Here is a 15,861-nt window from a genome sequence, read left to right as displayed (position 1 = left end):
GTTAGAGAGAGTATATTACCGTCTGCAGAGAGCTGGTGGGAACTGATGCACAGTATTATAAAGGCTGTTACGCTGAGTTTACACTAATCATTACGACAATTCCTCTTTTTGTGTGATCAAAAAATTTAAAATGTCTTATTTTGTCATTATCATTATAATCAGGAGATTAATCAGTCCGGGGCTGTCCGAAGCTCAATCCCGGCACACAGGCACACGTCACGTGATGGTCTGGAGCCGTTTCGCAGGATTATTGTTTCTGGACGAGCTGCTGTTGTGCGCTCACTTAAAAAATATAGCTGCATTACAGACAGTGAAACACCTGTAGAGTCTGGACTTTACAATAAATTGTTAGAGGTGCTGCCTCCTCCTCCCCCTGCTCATCATCGATCTGTGGATGGAGCTGAGCTTTGTCAGTGTGGAGCTCAGTAAATGAAAGAGAGTGGAGGTGCAGACAGCTTCTCTCCACAATCAGACACAAAACAAGAGCAAACTGCACGGATCTGCTAAACTTCAGGGCGTGTTTGTGCTCGAATATCATCAATGTAAATTGCTTTGTGAATCAGACCTCGAGACGGAGCAGATAGCGGTGGCAAATGATGTGCAATTTATGGTGCTGTCTGCGGCCGCAATTCATTCTTAGTGAATTCCCCCTTTTATATTTTGATTACAAAATGCATAAAAATGTCTTTATTCGTTAGCATGAGCAGAAAAGTACCTTTGAGGTGTCCATAATCAGGAGTTAATGTTGTTTTCTCTGATTTTCATGTAACAGAAATCAGCAGAAAACTTTCCACTGGTCGGAATGTGGTTTCGTTCATTTAATGATACAAATACTTTCATGCTCCACCAAAACAATATCAGCCGACTGACTTTTATGTTTTAGCAAAAAATATACTTTTAGATCATTTCATTTGCTGAAAATAAGGTGTGTGTTTTTTCTAAGCAGGTACGTCAGAGGGGCAAACCTCTTTGTTGATCTGGTTGGTGTCGGACACTTTGCCGTTGATGGGGGGGCTGTGCAGAGGTGGGACGGGCATGGGCTGCATGGCGATCAGCTGGACTTTGTTGGGGAGTCTCCTGCTGGCTTCTGTGGCACGAGACATCCGATCAACGTGCTCAAAGATGGATGCCGAGGACAGCTGCTCGTTTGTACCATTCATTGGCGGAGGACCTGAGGAAGGAAGCAAGACGGTAGAAATACACAAGTTATTATTCAGTCGGCCCAATGTGCTACACATGCTTATGTTAAGGTAAACTATGGACAGAGCACGGGTGACTACTGTGTTCAGATCTCTAAAAAACATTTACCCTTTTAATGAAGTGACATTATATCTGAAACATGACTAGAATATCGTGGAGTTAATGTTTTAATGGGAGCATGAAACGAGCACTGACTCTATTTCTAAAAGCCAAACTTCATCCCAAACAAAGATTCGGCCTTTGTTTGTAAAGTTGATTGTCTCTGTGACCGACAGCTCGGCGGACAGTGACGGATGGTGAGAACAGGCCGAGCACGGGACTACCAGAAGCAGACAGACAGACAGCACACAGACACAGCTGCTGGAGGAGGTCTATAGAGACACAGACGGACAGACGACAGACTCTTACCAATTCTATTCTTGCCTGGAAACACAAACAGAAACAGAAGGACAAAGAGGGAAAGAAGTTTAAACAAAAGCACCAGAGATAGACGTTGTTACTGGACGTTTACAATGAATACAGCCTAGAGAGGTGATATCTAGCCGCCCTAAGCGCTGTTTAAACTTTCAGGAAAGAAAAATAAAGGGGAGAGAAGAAAAGAGAGAGGAAACGGCAAATGCGTCATCCAGGGCTGATAAAAGCTCCTCTTCCTGTCTTGTGAAGTTCATTAATCAGAGAAGAGAAAGAAAGGAGCAGAAAACACACAGATGAAAACAAAAGCCAAAGTAAGACTGTATTAAACATTTCTGAGGGTGTCTCTAGCACAACCTTCTTCTAAACCCTGTGGCAGAGCGTCTGCACTCCCAGGCAGAGATTTATCAATAACAAAACAGAGACCATTCCTCTGTGGCTGAGTCAGGCTGCCGTCTGTGTGCCTGACTGCCTCTGGCTCCGGCACGTATCGCTGTGCAGGCTTGAATCTATCAACAAGCTGTCCGATAGAGTAGCTTCAGTTGTTTTTTCCCTTTTTGTCTCGCCTCTTTCCTCTTTCTGAACTTCTTTGGACCAGTGAATAGAGGTCAAATCAGCTCTACCTTAACTGTCCTGCTTTGGTTGACGCTGCACTTTCCCTTCTTTGTCTTTATGTCACAGCTTCACAGCCCCCCTGCCCTCAATTTTGCCCTCTTGTCAATCAAATCATGCTAGCCTGAGTGGCTCTCTCCTCTTTATCTGCCCAGTCCTTTCATTTCCCTCCTCCCCCTCCCCCCTCGTGTTCGCTCTGTGTGTGTTTGGAGAAGTGATGTGCGTGTTGCCAAGGCTACTTGCCATTTAAAACATTGATGGGGACCTTGCGGGTCTGCTTGCTGTCGCTGGGCGTGGCGTGGCCTCTCAGGTTCTCCTCAGTTGATTCCCGCTCACTGGAGTGGTCACTCACCATCGAGTCACCGTCTGACGGCGAAATCCTGCCCAGAAAACACACACACACACACGCACGCACACACGCACGCACACACACACACACACACACACACACCAGCCATAAATAATAGAAGAACACGAACCATAACAACCTGAAATGCCATGCATAAATGAAAATGATGAGTTTCCAGAGAGTTAAAAGAGGAGGGGAGTCTTCTAAGAAATAGTCACATGACTCAAGAGTGGAGCGGTAAATGCATAAAAGTAACTGGTTAAAAAGTGAACTTAGTAAAAGCATTGTGTAATAACCTCTGTACTTATAATAAGTCGGTCTATTAACCAGAGCATTTAGTCGAGAATAGGGGTATCGCCTCGTACTGTTTGATATCCTCCAGTAAGGGGAGAAACAAGATTTCTTCATACATCTTCAATTATGAAAATACTTGTTATGTTAGAACTACTGAGGAGAAAGGCAAGTGTCTGACTGGGATCTTTATTGATTCATTTAAAGGTAACACTGACAGAAATTTGATCTCCAGGATTAACTCATCTTTATAACTGGAGAGGGGTCTTTCTAGATTGTATGTTAAATCAAGATTGGATAAAGATGCTAACATTAAGTTAACTGAGACCATGTCCACACAAACACGTATTTTTCAAACGTAGCTTTTTCTCTGTTTCGGCCTTTCGTCCACACAAACGCCCTTTTAGGTCACTGGAAAATGTATCTTTTGTAAAACTCCGGCCAGGGTGAAGACTTTGAGAAACTCTGTTTCCGCGGAGACGTGTAGAAGGGGTAAATGGCTTTTTTGGCTGGTGACGTCCAGCTGTGCGCCGTTATCTCCATGGTGACGTATCACTGATGAGGCGATATCCCTTGCAAAATGACGGACGTGACAAAAACAGTGATGCTTAACAGGACTTTTTACATGTTTACACATTTATACTCGTCTACTATATTGAAGAACAGATAGATTTTTTCAGACTTTTGACTGGCCGCGATTCTTCTTGTTCTTCTTTGCATGACCGGGTTGTATCGCCGCCTGTTGGTGTGGCATTCTCATGACAGCGCTTCACGTTTTTGTTTGGATGGGGATTTTTTATAACTGTGCTTGTGTGGACGGGCTTTTTTTGGAAAAGAAGGAGGGGAAAACTCTGTGTACATGTGGACATGGCCTGAAGACGACAGGTTAAACACAATTAACACACAACCCTCTCAAGCTCAGGTCTATGGAGGGAATTTACCTGGAAAAACATCTTAAAGGTTTTTTATAACTCCAAGAATTAAAGAGTCACAGAGCAACAAACCTGAACATCAGTGTTGGAGACTATGTGATAACATGTCCGCAGGTTATTTGCATATTGTATTTATAGGAATTACCTAACATCTTCCTACTGGAAAGACGTGGTGCCTGCGATCAGATCAATAATCAGCTCAGAGCTTAATTTTAGTTTTGGTGTTATATACTTGGGAAATGTGGGAACTGGGCTGAGAAAACAGGGCAGATGTTTATCACAAGTGCTGTTCGCTGGGTGTAAAAAAGAAAGAACTGGTTGAATAAGGAATCTCCCAACAGTTCTTGAATGGAAAGAAATAATTGAGGAAATTAATTGTATAATAAAATTTAGTAACTGACCTTTTCTCTGAGACATGCCACCAAAAAAGGGGAGAAATATTTGAAGAACTGGAAACTGTTTCTGAACCTGTCTTTATTATTCATGTATTCTGTTCAAAGTTTATGCCCTGAATCTAGTGACTTAAGTATGCATTAGTTGTCATAACTTCATATAAGTATTAAAGACAAACTGACAGAATGAAAGAGAACAGAAAAATCCCTCCTGTCTGTCGTATAAATAATTGATTTGAGGATCTGTCAAAAGCTTTTTATCTGCTTGACTGAATGTCCCAAATGAGGTGAGTACAGAGTGATTGGTTAAAAAACAAGCTCTGTTTGCATCTAAATAAACACCTTAATGATTCATCTGTACAAGGTCGAGCGTTCACAACAGTTAGTGTTTGGACAAAGACAGAGAGCACCTAGTGAGCATCGCTAAGACAAACACAAGTGGTAATTTAAGGCCTCTTTTTTGTGCTTTTTCTCTTATGTCACCTGTAATAACACAACCTATATAGACAAAACTTAATGAAGTTTAGTCCTCTCATTTTTTATAGGTCTTTGAACTCGTCACAGACAGTTTTTTTACCACGACGGAGCATTCACCTTTCTCTCCTCCTGCCGCTGCGGGACGCCTTGGTGGAGGAGGCTGAATTTTTGGACACCGGAGTCGGAATCTCCCCGTTCTCCGATAGGCTGAGGCCGTCTTTAATGGACACGGGCAGCTGTCCAGGCCCTGGCGGGACAGGCTCCTGAATCACCATGACATCATCCTTACTCTGCTGGCCAAGGTGCAGCTTGGCAAAGTCGAAGCCTTTCACACTGGGAGCCTGCAACTGGGGACAGGAAGAGGAGGAAATAAGGGTTGTGAAGAAATGGCAGAGGTTTTGGACACATTTTTAATCATACAATCTTGTATTAGAGTGTAATAAGTGGTGTATCTTATCATTAATGTATCGATTTTAATAATTAAATCTTCCAGAGCCCTAAGCTTCTTCTTCACATTGTTTCTTTGGTCCAAAACCCAAAGACTGACCAAGAAAAGCAGCCCGTCTGTACGATTAAGAAGCTGGAACTAGCTGTAAATTAATTTAAATTCTTATCAATTAGGTGGTCATTCATTTTTGCATGTTCAACTTTTAGATTATCAACATATCATTGGATAAGTCATGTTCTGGGTAAGTAGTAACGCTGAAGAGTGACAAAACGCTATCCAGGAGACTCAGACAGACAGACAGACAGACAGACAGACAGACAGACAGACAGACATTAACGAATAAAGAGACAGAACTGGGGAGAGAGGGACGGGGAGACTTGAGGGGAAACATTGAGCTGTGTGCTTTTCCTCTGAGGTGGTGGGAAAGGGAGGGAGGGGAGGCTGGAGATGGAAGCAGAGAGAGTATTTGAGTGTAAAGCCCTCGGGAGTTTTCCACAGCAAAGGAGTAAACAGAGGATGTCAGATCTCAAACTGTGGCCATGTGACACTGAAATGTGTGCAGAAGAGGAGAGAGGACTGACATGACATGTTCCTGTTGATTCTCAAATCAAACGCACACTCACACCGAGTTCATTGATGCAAAATGCCCGGCTTAGAAGAGGCTCGTTGGTATAAAAGTGCTAATCCAGTGTGATGCTTGCCAGCATAAAACTGCTAATCCAAAGAGGGAGAGAAAGAGTGTGTGTGGTTGTGTGTGTGTGTGTGTGTGTGTGTTTGTGTATGCTGCTCTCTCATATAAACAAGGCCAGTCATTGAGAGCATTGAAAAAGCCGCAGCTGAAATAGTAAAAGCTGCTTCATTAGGCTGAATGAAGGAAAACACACAGCTACTGATATCTCCCCGACATTACACTCACTAATTACTCCTTAGCCCGGCCTAATGGTGAATTGGGGAATATCAACAAACAGTTGAGGAAAGCTAAATGACGTCTATGAATCTACAGCTTCACAAGGAGACACAGGGATCTAAAGAGAACAAAACTCTCAGGGAAATCAACTGGATCTTTTATGTCTGGACATCAGACGCAGGAGAAGCGGGAGTGTACTGAACATTATACCTCCTCTGCGGCTCTCCTCCCTTTAGTCAACACTTTCTTTTTGTCGTCCTTCTTCGTCTCTCCTGTTTTTATCATCGTTTTACTCTCTTGTCTTCTTCGCTCGTCTGGTTTAATTCCTGTCTTTTTAAAGCTCTCTTTCTCCTCATCTGTGTCCTCTTCTTCTTCTTCCTCCTCCTCCTCCTCCTCTTCTTCTTCTTCTTCCTCTTCCTCCTCCTCCTCTTCTTCCTCCTCGGTGCTTATATCCTGTTTGCTCTGAGGAGGAGCTGCTGGTGTCTAAGCAGAAGCAATTGTTGGCATGAATACTGAATGATGACGCGTTTGTCTCTGGACTATTAACTATTGACTACTGTTGTGTTGTTATATAACTTCCTACTTCAAACAGCAAACACGAACAGAAACTAGGTCTCCGCTACATCTTCTACAAACCACCAGACACTGCTCTGTACCTTCCCTGCTTTAACATCCTTCTCCTCCTCCTCTTCCTCCTCCTCTTCATACTCCTCTTCTTCCTCCTCATACTCCCCCTCACTAGACTCTGCATCCTTTTTAGTTGGAGGGAGAGTCTGGTGAAGAGGGGTGCTTGATTCTCTAAATGAGGTGGCAGACTGAGAGAGGGGGAGCGGAGTTAAGTGACAGATGATTGTGTTAAGCAGAGATGAAGGCTGAGTGATAGTTACTTCTGCACATTAGATTGATTGCATTAACCCAAGTGTGGAGGGTTATTTTTAAAGCATCAGCTCAACCAAAGAAAAATGTTAGTGGAGGGGAATGAAATCCAGACACAGACAGAGAGATTCACCAGAAAACAAACCCCTTCCCCATTAAAGAGCTGGCAAAAACAAAGCGGTGTTCTGACGTAATGATGCATGACTCACTGGGCTTGTGAGGCTGAGAACGCGTGCAGCATGTGTGCGCATACAGAGGTCAAGTTACTGCTGTACCAAAGCTCTCCCCAGTGTTGTTGCTGGTGGTTGCAGCACAGCAGAGACGTCACACACCTGTGCATTAGCTCTACATAACCCGACCTGGGGAACCCAGCTGTACTTTTTGTCATATCTCACAGGTGCTTAACTCGTGGCTTTGTCGATAACAATGTCCCTGATATCTTCATTATTTTTTCTGCTTTAATAGTCGAGTTCTTAAAGATGTATTAGTGTTTGTTTGTTTGTTTCAGTGTTTCCCACACAGACTATACTTGTGTGGCCCGCCCAGGTAGATAAAGGCCTGCCCAGGTAGATTTGGCGACCCATTTTCGCATTTTTTTTTAACCCATCCGAGAGAACAACGCCATCCGCGATAGATTAACTAGCAGCACTGGGCAATCTCCCACCGACTGAAAGTCACACATGCTCTGCGAAGAAACAGAGAGAGACGCACACGCGTGTATATCGTCGAAGACGGCTTAGCGTAATGCTTCGAAGCTTCAATCGTTGCCACAGGCGTCAGGAGACGAGCAGATACTTTTTTTTATTTGACTTTTATTTTACCAGGAAATAATCCCATTGAGATACAAGATCTCCTTTACAAGGCAGTCCTGGCCAAGACGGCAGCATAACAAGTTTAACAAAAAACTAACCACAGATTTAAAGACAGCAACATAAAAAGATTTGACACAGATCCATGTGGTTCTCATGCTCTGGCTCAATAACGTCGTGGTCTGTCTGTATTTCTGCGCAGTTACTCTGAAGTATAAAGTACGTCTCTCCACATGCTGTGAATGACACGAGCAGGAGCTGTGACTGCGATCAGGTCATCATAGTTGATAGTTGACAGTGCTGCGAGTCGGCATCCCCTTTTATCATATGATTGTTTTTTGTTTTGTAAATGTAATGAAGGTGAATGAGGCTCCTTGTGTATTCACAGGGCCTACGGCTGTAATATATTTAATCAGAATCAAGTATACCTCAGACCTGTGGGAAACACTGATGTTATTTTACATAATCTTGTTTTACAGAATATGCTCAACTTCAACTAACCTAATCATAAATGTTTTAGATACAACTAAGTTAACACTTTGCTGTGATGGTTGTTTCTTACAGCAGTTCATTCTTAGGTAGCCCTCAGGTAACCCAGTCAGTAGTCCTTGTATGTAAAATATTTGTTATGATGAGGGCTGATATAAAAAGAAAATCAAGGATGTTATTCAGTGTAATTACACGTTCTTCATTTTAAATCCTCTGGTTTCTGGACTCTGAAGACTACACAGTATACAGGCATTAGTTGTTTCATTATTCTTTGTTTTTTAGGATGTGCAGTATGAGGGACATTACAGAACAGAATAAATCTCTGATCTCTGCATTAACTTCACAGTAAAAGGGACATGTGCTAAAGGAAAAGGCCTTAGTGAAGCCAAAGAAAATAACTTCATTTCAAAGTAACTCAAAAACAATCGACAAGCTTTTCAATGGTCACAAACTGAGAATGCACTGAGACAAAGGTTAACTGAAAGTCAGGGCCGACTTTAAAGTGAGAATCAAAAAGGTTTCAACAGAATAAAAGAGCAGCAGAGGCTCGTTTCACGTCTCCTAATCCCACTCCTGTCTCTTCTACTGGGGTCATTAAACTTTTACAAACTCTTTCTAAAAGAAGAAAAGTCCAGATTGTGCACGGGCCTGCAGCACATTCATTACAATGACTGATGCTCCTAATTAATTATCAGTTAATTTGGGTTTAAAAGTGGACTCATCTTTCCACATCAGCTGCCTCGATCTGTTCTGTGCAGGATATAGTAACGTCTGGGAAACTGGTTGTAAAAGCTTTAATTGTTTCTGTACAACAGTGATAACCTGTTTTTATCTGCAGGACAAACTGATGTCAGCGTACAGATTTTCACTGAAAGAGACAGCAGGTCTTAAATTACTTGAAAACACCAGCACATAAAAGTAAGCAAATACAAATACGGACACTGCGACACTGACTGAACTCTACCTTCTGTCTCTGCTGGATGGAGGTCATGGCGTCAGGCTGGAACTCCAGCTTATCCGTCCGACACAGTTTCCAGTACAAGATGGAAATGATGACGATGACCACAATGAGGGGAATCACCACCCCGATGACGATCCACACGTTGGTGTTCTCAGTTTCGGAGGGTGAGGTTGCGACCTTCTCTACAGCTGCAGACAGAGAGAACGAGTTCTCAGACAAAAATATGCACCATGAGTCATTTCACTTCTGTATATTCTCTTATTCCCTTTAATCTTCAAAAACACCTTGAGAACGCAAAGCCGAATATGTGATATCCTTGGAGTTTTTGCTCTCGTCTCACTGCTGAAATCTTCAATGCAGACCTTCATTAGATTTAATTAACACTCATTTCATCCCCAGGGAGGGACCGTAAGAGAACACAGTCAGCACTGAGACACAGTCCCTGGAGGGGCTCTCATTAGGCCTTTATCCCTTGTTTAGATTCTTAATGAGCGAGACTGGCTTTTGGTACAGAGAGTACAGGAGGAGGTAATGAGCTCAAATGCAACAATAAACATACAAAAGAACACAGACAACTTTTATAAGAAGCTCATAAACAAATTTCATATATAATGAGTCCTTAATGTTCTTTTTTTTCACCTATTAGCACAGCTCAGTGAGGTGCAACTAGACCTTTAAAAGTAATTGGCACGGTGCAATTCCCAAAACAGAAAGCAAAACAGCTTCTGAACAGTTATAACAAAAAGGACATAACTTTAGCAATCTGAATGCTTACAGAATTTGCCAGTTTCAAGACCCATCTTTGCAATCGTCATTTAAACAATGCAATAGGTACTCACGCTGTGCCAAAATGCCCTGAACACGGTATCCCAACACGATAGCAGCCCTTTGAACATCCAGGCTGTTGAGTAGGTCTGCTGCTCGATCTCCAGGCATCCTCTGACCACTGGGACCCTCCACAAAATACACAATCTCCAAGGGATTGTCCGCACCCACCAGCCGGCTCGCACTGACAACCTAGAAGGAGGAAAAAAAGCATAAAGGTGTCCAAAGATCAGGATGAAATTGTGGTACATGAGTCAGTGTAGACATGAAAAGCTTTATTTCAATCCACTTCTGAAAACTAAAACTCAAGTCTTTTATTTGTGTTGCGCTCTTTTCTTTAGGCGATTAAGAGATTGAAATCTGTTTCCCACAGAAGTTCAGGAAGTTTGAATCTAATTGGTGGAACCAAGGGAGAGTTTCACTGCATCCTCTGTGTTTCAGGGTTATTAGTATCACAATCACCAGGCCTGATGACTGGTGCCTACTAAATCCTTTAAACTGCTGGCATACATAATAGCATCGTATGTCTTTATCAAAACATAAACCAAATGTAGGAAACCCTGAAGGCTGAAGGACTCACAATAAACCTCACCTATTGGCATTGCTCAGGGCTCTATGCTTGGTCTCCCCAGTTTTATGGTTTCTAGCAATAATCTTGTTAAAAGTGTACATGTATGTGTTGTTAACTTTTACCATCAGACCACTGTCCATCTTTTCTTTGTTTGATCCCATTTCTTCCTTTGACAATACACACACAGCAAGGAACAAGCACAAGCTTCGTTTAAAGTCCATTCACATTACCATCTTAATTTTGATGGTCCCATTTGTTGACATAATCTGTACATGTTTGTTCACTGCTACATTTGAGGTGAATAGACGGTGTTCAAGCAACTGGAAAAGTGCTTGAAAAAATGAAAATTAGATCATGTAAAATGAGGCACTACGTGCTCTAGATATTAAAGTGAATTTTATAAATTCCTAATGAACTAAATGGTAAATGGACTGTACTTATATAGCGCCTCTCTAGTCTCACTCAAAGCACTTTAACACTACATGTCACGTTCACACACACATTCACACTGATGGCAAAGGCTGCTACGTAAAGTTCAGTGTCTTGCCCAAGGACACTTTGACATGTAGACTGAGGGAGCTGGGGATCGAACCTCCGACCTTCCGATTGAAAGACGACTGACTCTACCACTGAGCCACAGCCGCCCCTTAACTTGACTAAATTTCACAATCAATAGTACAGATAAAACCTAAATGGACGTTAATTAGGGGTGGGTCAATATGTCATCCTGACTCATGCAATTATCGATAGGCTGGTGCCATATATCGATATTGTAATTTACAAATATTTGGTCCTCCCTACGACTACTTCATGACTCCTGGCGGTGGCGCTTAAACATGAAGGAGGGTAACAAGAAAGGAAAGTAATTGGGTGAAGAAGAAGTTAATCAGATATCGTGATGTATCATTTTATGATTGCTGTATCGCGATATTATTGTTATCGTGGGCCACATATCGTATCGTGACTTACCCTGCGATTACCACCCTTAACAATTTTTTTTTTTCTTTGATATTTCTAATGCAAAAACTAAATTCAGGCAGCAGATATTTGGCCTCTTAAGTTTGTATATGCTATAATGAAAGTTTTTATACAAACTCCTATTTATATTGAACATCCCTGTGAACCTACAGATTCAAGGACTTAATTTGATCTGTTGCTTTTTTAAGTAGCTGTGCAAATTAACAAACTGTCTTTCAGCAAAATAAAAACATTTCAGATATTTAAATTGCTTAATGTATTGAACATCTTTAAATGAATGATGCCTGTGAAGCTTTACGTACAATCCAGTAAGTCATTTTATAATTTATGCTTTCATTATTTTCCCTCTAATGCATAGACGCACTCACTCACACACACACACACACACACACACACACACACACACACACACACACATACACGCACACACACACACACACACACACACACACACACACACACACACACACACACACACACACACACACACACACGTGAATAGAAATAGCAAACTCATGATCAATCAACTGATGTTTTGTATTCCCCTTATAGAGTATTCATTGTTGTAATATTCCTCTATGTTGTCTAATATGTGTGTGCGTCTGTGTGTGCAGTCTCCCTCTGGGTGCCCTGAGGCGCAGCAGTCTGCTGTCTGCATTACTGGAAAGAGTAAAGTGCGGGTCATGCCTGGGTTGACACAGAAAAACGGCGGGGCTGGCTCCCTCGTCCAGGGTCTAATCCAGTCCATGCAGGGTTATTAGAGTGGAAAGACGGGAGCGTGAATGTGTGTGTGATTGTACGACCTCATTTCCACCTCCTCTTTTATCTGTCCAGGCAGACTCATAAGGTATTCTCACAGGTGACAACAACACAAGGATTCTGTTCTGACGGTTTAGGGCGTCTGTTTGATATATGTGTCTGAGAGCAGAGAAAGATTTCCTCTGAAGTTCAGACACAAAGTCAGTGTCACCTCACTCTCATTATCTCCAACAGACCCGTCTCTGACGTGTAAAAAAAACAAACTAGCTTCTGTAATGACAGTATCCTACCATGGCTGTCAGGAGCACTAGCACTCTTTGCAAGACAGATATTTGTGACTGTGAGAAAAATATAATTTTGAGAGGAAGGAAGGATGCCAGGGACTAAAATTAGAGATCTAATTATAGCACAGACACAGACACCAAAGGTTTTCCTAAATTGCTCCACGGGTTTTATGTAGATCAAGATGAAGGAGGCAGAAAGGTCAGAAAGAAGAAGTCTGCTACTCATCCAGAGATGATATTTATCACTCTGACAGCTCCCCCGTTTTAAGCACTCAGACTTTGTGAGCTCAGATCAGATATGAATTTCCCGTCTCCTATAACAAGTCTCTTTTATCTGAGTGTTTTGCTCTCCCTGTGCTTGTGATCTCTGAATCCTCTACCCTGTCTCCGTATCTCTCCCTCCGTAATGTCTACCCTCTGAACAACAGGGACACAGTCTTAATCATCCCAACTGCAGGGTGCAGACAGAGAAAGAGAAACAATTAATAATTGATCTGCTCTTAGCAACTCTGCGCCTCGCAGGAGCTCACATCAAGTAACAGGACCGGAGAAATGAGGAAGAGGAGATAGAACAAGGACTCGAGAGGTTGTGGTCTTCTGAGTGGCTTGCCCCTGGGATGAATGGGATGTTGTTGCCATGGAGACAGGGCCCTATCCTGTCCCCCTTTGAGATGAGCTGAGCAGGTGCGGAGCGAACCCACAAAAGCTCGAGCCTGATTAGTAAAGCAGTAAGGCTCTCAGTGGTTACAAACACTGCGACGCTCACATAATGAGGCCTCAGTACTCAAGGTAGTTAGAGAGAGCCTGCATCAGGGAATAATGATGTAAACGGTAAAGAAGGAAGCCCTTTGAAGATTGAGGGAGTAATCCATTAGCAATCTGCACGTTAAAGAGTTCTGTAAGTTTTGTTGGGTAATAAACAAGAAAGTAAACTGCTTATTTTATTGTATACGATATATTTTCAATAACAAGTCCAGAGAGAGGAATGCAAACAGATCTCAAAATAAGGGCTGCACGATACTGGAAAAAAGTGACATCACGATAACTTTTTGTTCTGCGATATTTGTTGCAATTAAAAAAAACCCCAAATAATAATAATTTAAAAAATTATACCAGATAACCGCAGTTATCCATGTAAACAATTAACAGTCATACTTTTTATTATTTTAAGTCTATTTACCTTTAATGAAACAAAACCCTCCTACTTTTACTTGGTTCAGTAAGTCTGACAGCCCCACATGAAACTGTCGAGGGAATCCAGGTGGAGCGGCACGTTTCTTTATAAATGAAATACAAACAGACTTGTGGGCTGCAGCTGCGTTACTTATACGGTATGTCATCTCCCATTTGTGACGATGTTCAAATATATGTTTAATCAGTGGGATCAGCCCGGTGACCAGTAAAAATAAACAAGGTCTGTTTATGTTGCCACCAGCACTGGGACGAGTGCTCCGTTGATAACAGGAATAAAAGCCACCTCGCGTGACGGAGCGTCTACCTCGATCATCCCAATGACATGATCAGTGACAGCAGCAGCTTCGCGTGCTTGTTTACACTTTACAGGCAGCTGACACAGAGACTCTGCAGCTCTTCATCAGTTCACTCTGTGCTCTGATGAGGAGCTGCAGTAATGTGACTTCAGACGGACCTTTCCTGTAGATTAGTGATGGAAAACGAGAAACTGGCGAGTTTTCGTTTTGCACAGAGCAACAATAAAGTAGCAGCTTGACGTTTTCCACTTAATATGCTTCACAATCGCACGTCCTGCGATGTCACTTTTACAGATGAACACATCGCGATTGCGAATGTTAAATGGTATATGGTTCAGCCCTACTAAACATTTTTTTATGAAGAATATTATTTTGTCCTATGCCTTTATTGGATAGGACAGTGAAGAGTGACAGGAAATATAGACAGAATACACAATGGGAATAACACGTACCACAGGGCTGAGGGTCGGGGTCGAACCTGGGGTTGATGCAGCGAGGCCTTTGCCTCTGTATATGGGACAAAGTACTGAGCTAAACCCCAGCAAACATATCTTGAACAAGCACAGCCATGTCTGTCTTTACAATAACTTTCAAGTTGTAAGACAATATCACTTGAGTTCAGTCAACCAAAGTGAAATAACCTTTATAATTAAGTCTTTCCACCCCAAAAGAACCCTGACATGGACTGCTTGAGTTATCTTCTCAACGCAGATATGAATACAAAAGTAAAGTATTGAATACATTTACAAATAGTCACAGTACCTGAACACTGCTGTTTCCTATAGCGGTAGCTCTCTTCACGCGCCTGGCTAATCCCATCGCCTCCCCGAGTAACATGGCCACCCTGCGCTCCATGTTGGCTTGGAAGGTCCTCTCACCCACTTTCTGGTCCAGCACACCCAGGAGCACTATGAACACAGACGACAGAGAAAATGCACACAGCATCACCAAAATGGGTCGGAAGTTTTAGTAGTAGCAGCAGCTTTTTACCACGCCAAGGACTAAAGGTGTGATACCTGTTTTAACCCAGGAGGAGCGAAGCAGATGGCTGGTGTTCAACTCTGGATAATGGAAAGCTGTTGAAAAAGTGAAACGATGTTTAACCTTCTAACCTTGATGCCATCAGCTATTACAGGTAAGTAGAAACAGCTAAAATATATGGAGAAACATTTGGTACTCACGCTCAGCAATCTGCAGTACAGGAAAGCCCATGTAATAACTGAACTCCACCATTGTGAGCTTCATCAGAGCGTTGCTGACCTCTGACCCCATCAGATAACCCTTTGACCCGCGCACAGTGAAGGTGATGTCCACCGGCTGCCTGACCAGCCGTCGATCCTGATATTTAGGCGCATCCATGGTGATGTTTACAATCTAAAACATAGTCAGATAGCGATGTTCTGGTCAGCGGACAGCGATGACATAACTCCAATTACAAAACATTTTCCAATGCTGTTGCTGTAGTTTCTAGAAAAGCTTGTTTGCATCTTATCAATAAATCACTGGCTTCATTGATTGGAAAGTAAAATGGGGCCAAGGATACATTTTTTAACTCCCCCATAAAAGGTTTCCTTGAGGCAACAAATACTATATTTACTCAAACTTCCATCCATCCATTATCTATATCGCTAATCCTGTTTAGAGTCGCGGGGCGGCTGCATGTAGCCTATCCCAGCTGGCATTGGGCGAGAGGCGGGGTTACACCTGGACTCGTCCCCATTCAATCACAGGGCTGACACAGATAGACAAGATTTCACGCTCACATTCACACCTACGGGCAATTTAGAGTCAGTAATTTAA

At 42.5% G+C, this 15,861-nt stretch overlaps 1 protein-coding gene across 1 annotated transcript in view; it reads right to left on the bottom strand.

Moving 5' to 3' along the window:
* The window catches only part of LOC138613239 (UPF0606 protein KIAA1549), a 49,681-nt gene that overhangs the window by 10,383 nt on the left and 23,437 nt on the right, over window positions 1-15,861 (bottom strand). Inside the window, exons 7-17 of the mRNA XM_069686862.1 lie at window positions 15,243-15,435; window positions 15,078-15,137; window positions 14,824-14,969; window positions 9,994-10,171; window positions 9,158-9,342; window positions 6,676-6,834; window positions 6,230-6,502; window positions 4,782-5,011; window positions 2,467-2,603; window positions 1,609-1,623; window positions 966-1,171 (exon numbers count right to left, since the gene is read on the bottom strand). Of these exons, the coding sequence (XP_069542963.1) occupies window positions 966-1,171; window positions 1,609-1,623; window positions 2,467-2,603; window positions 4,782-5,011; window positions 6,230-6,502; window positions 6,676-6,834; window positions 9,158-9,342; window positions 9,994-10,171; window positions 14,824-14,969; window positions 15,078-15,137; window positions 15,243-15,435 (1,782 nt within the window). The remainder of the gene's footprint in view (window positions 1-965; window positions 1,172-1,608; window positions 1,624-2,466; window positions 2,604-4,781; window positions 5,012-6,229; window positions 6,503-6,675; window positions 6,835-9,157; window positions 9,343-9,993; window positions 10,172-14,823; window positions 14,970-15,077; window positions 15,138-15,242; window positions 15,436-15,861) is intronic.

This window comes from Semicossyphus pulcher, unplaced genomic scaffold, assembly GCF_022749685.1.
Source record: "Semicossyphus pulcher isolate SPU_LCO1_2020_fin unplaced genomic scaffold, fSemPul1.0.p SCAF_8, whole genome shotgun sequence".
Lineage (NCBI taxonomy): Eukaryota > Metazoa > Chordata > Actinopteri > Labriformes > Labridae > Semicossyphus > Semicossyphus pulcher.
Note: the sequence above shows the minus strand (reverse complement) of the source record. Positions and strands in the feature narration are given on the sequence as shown.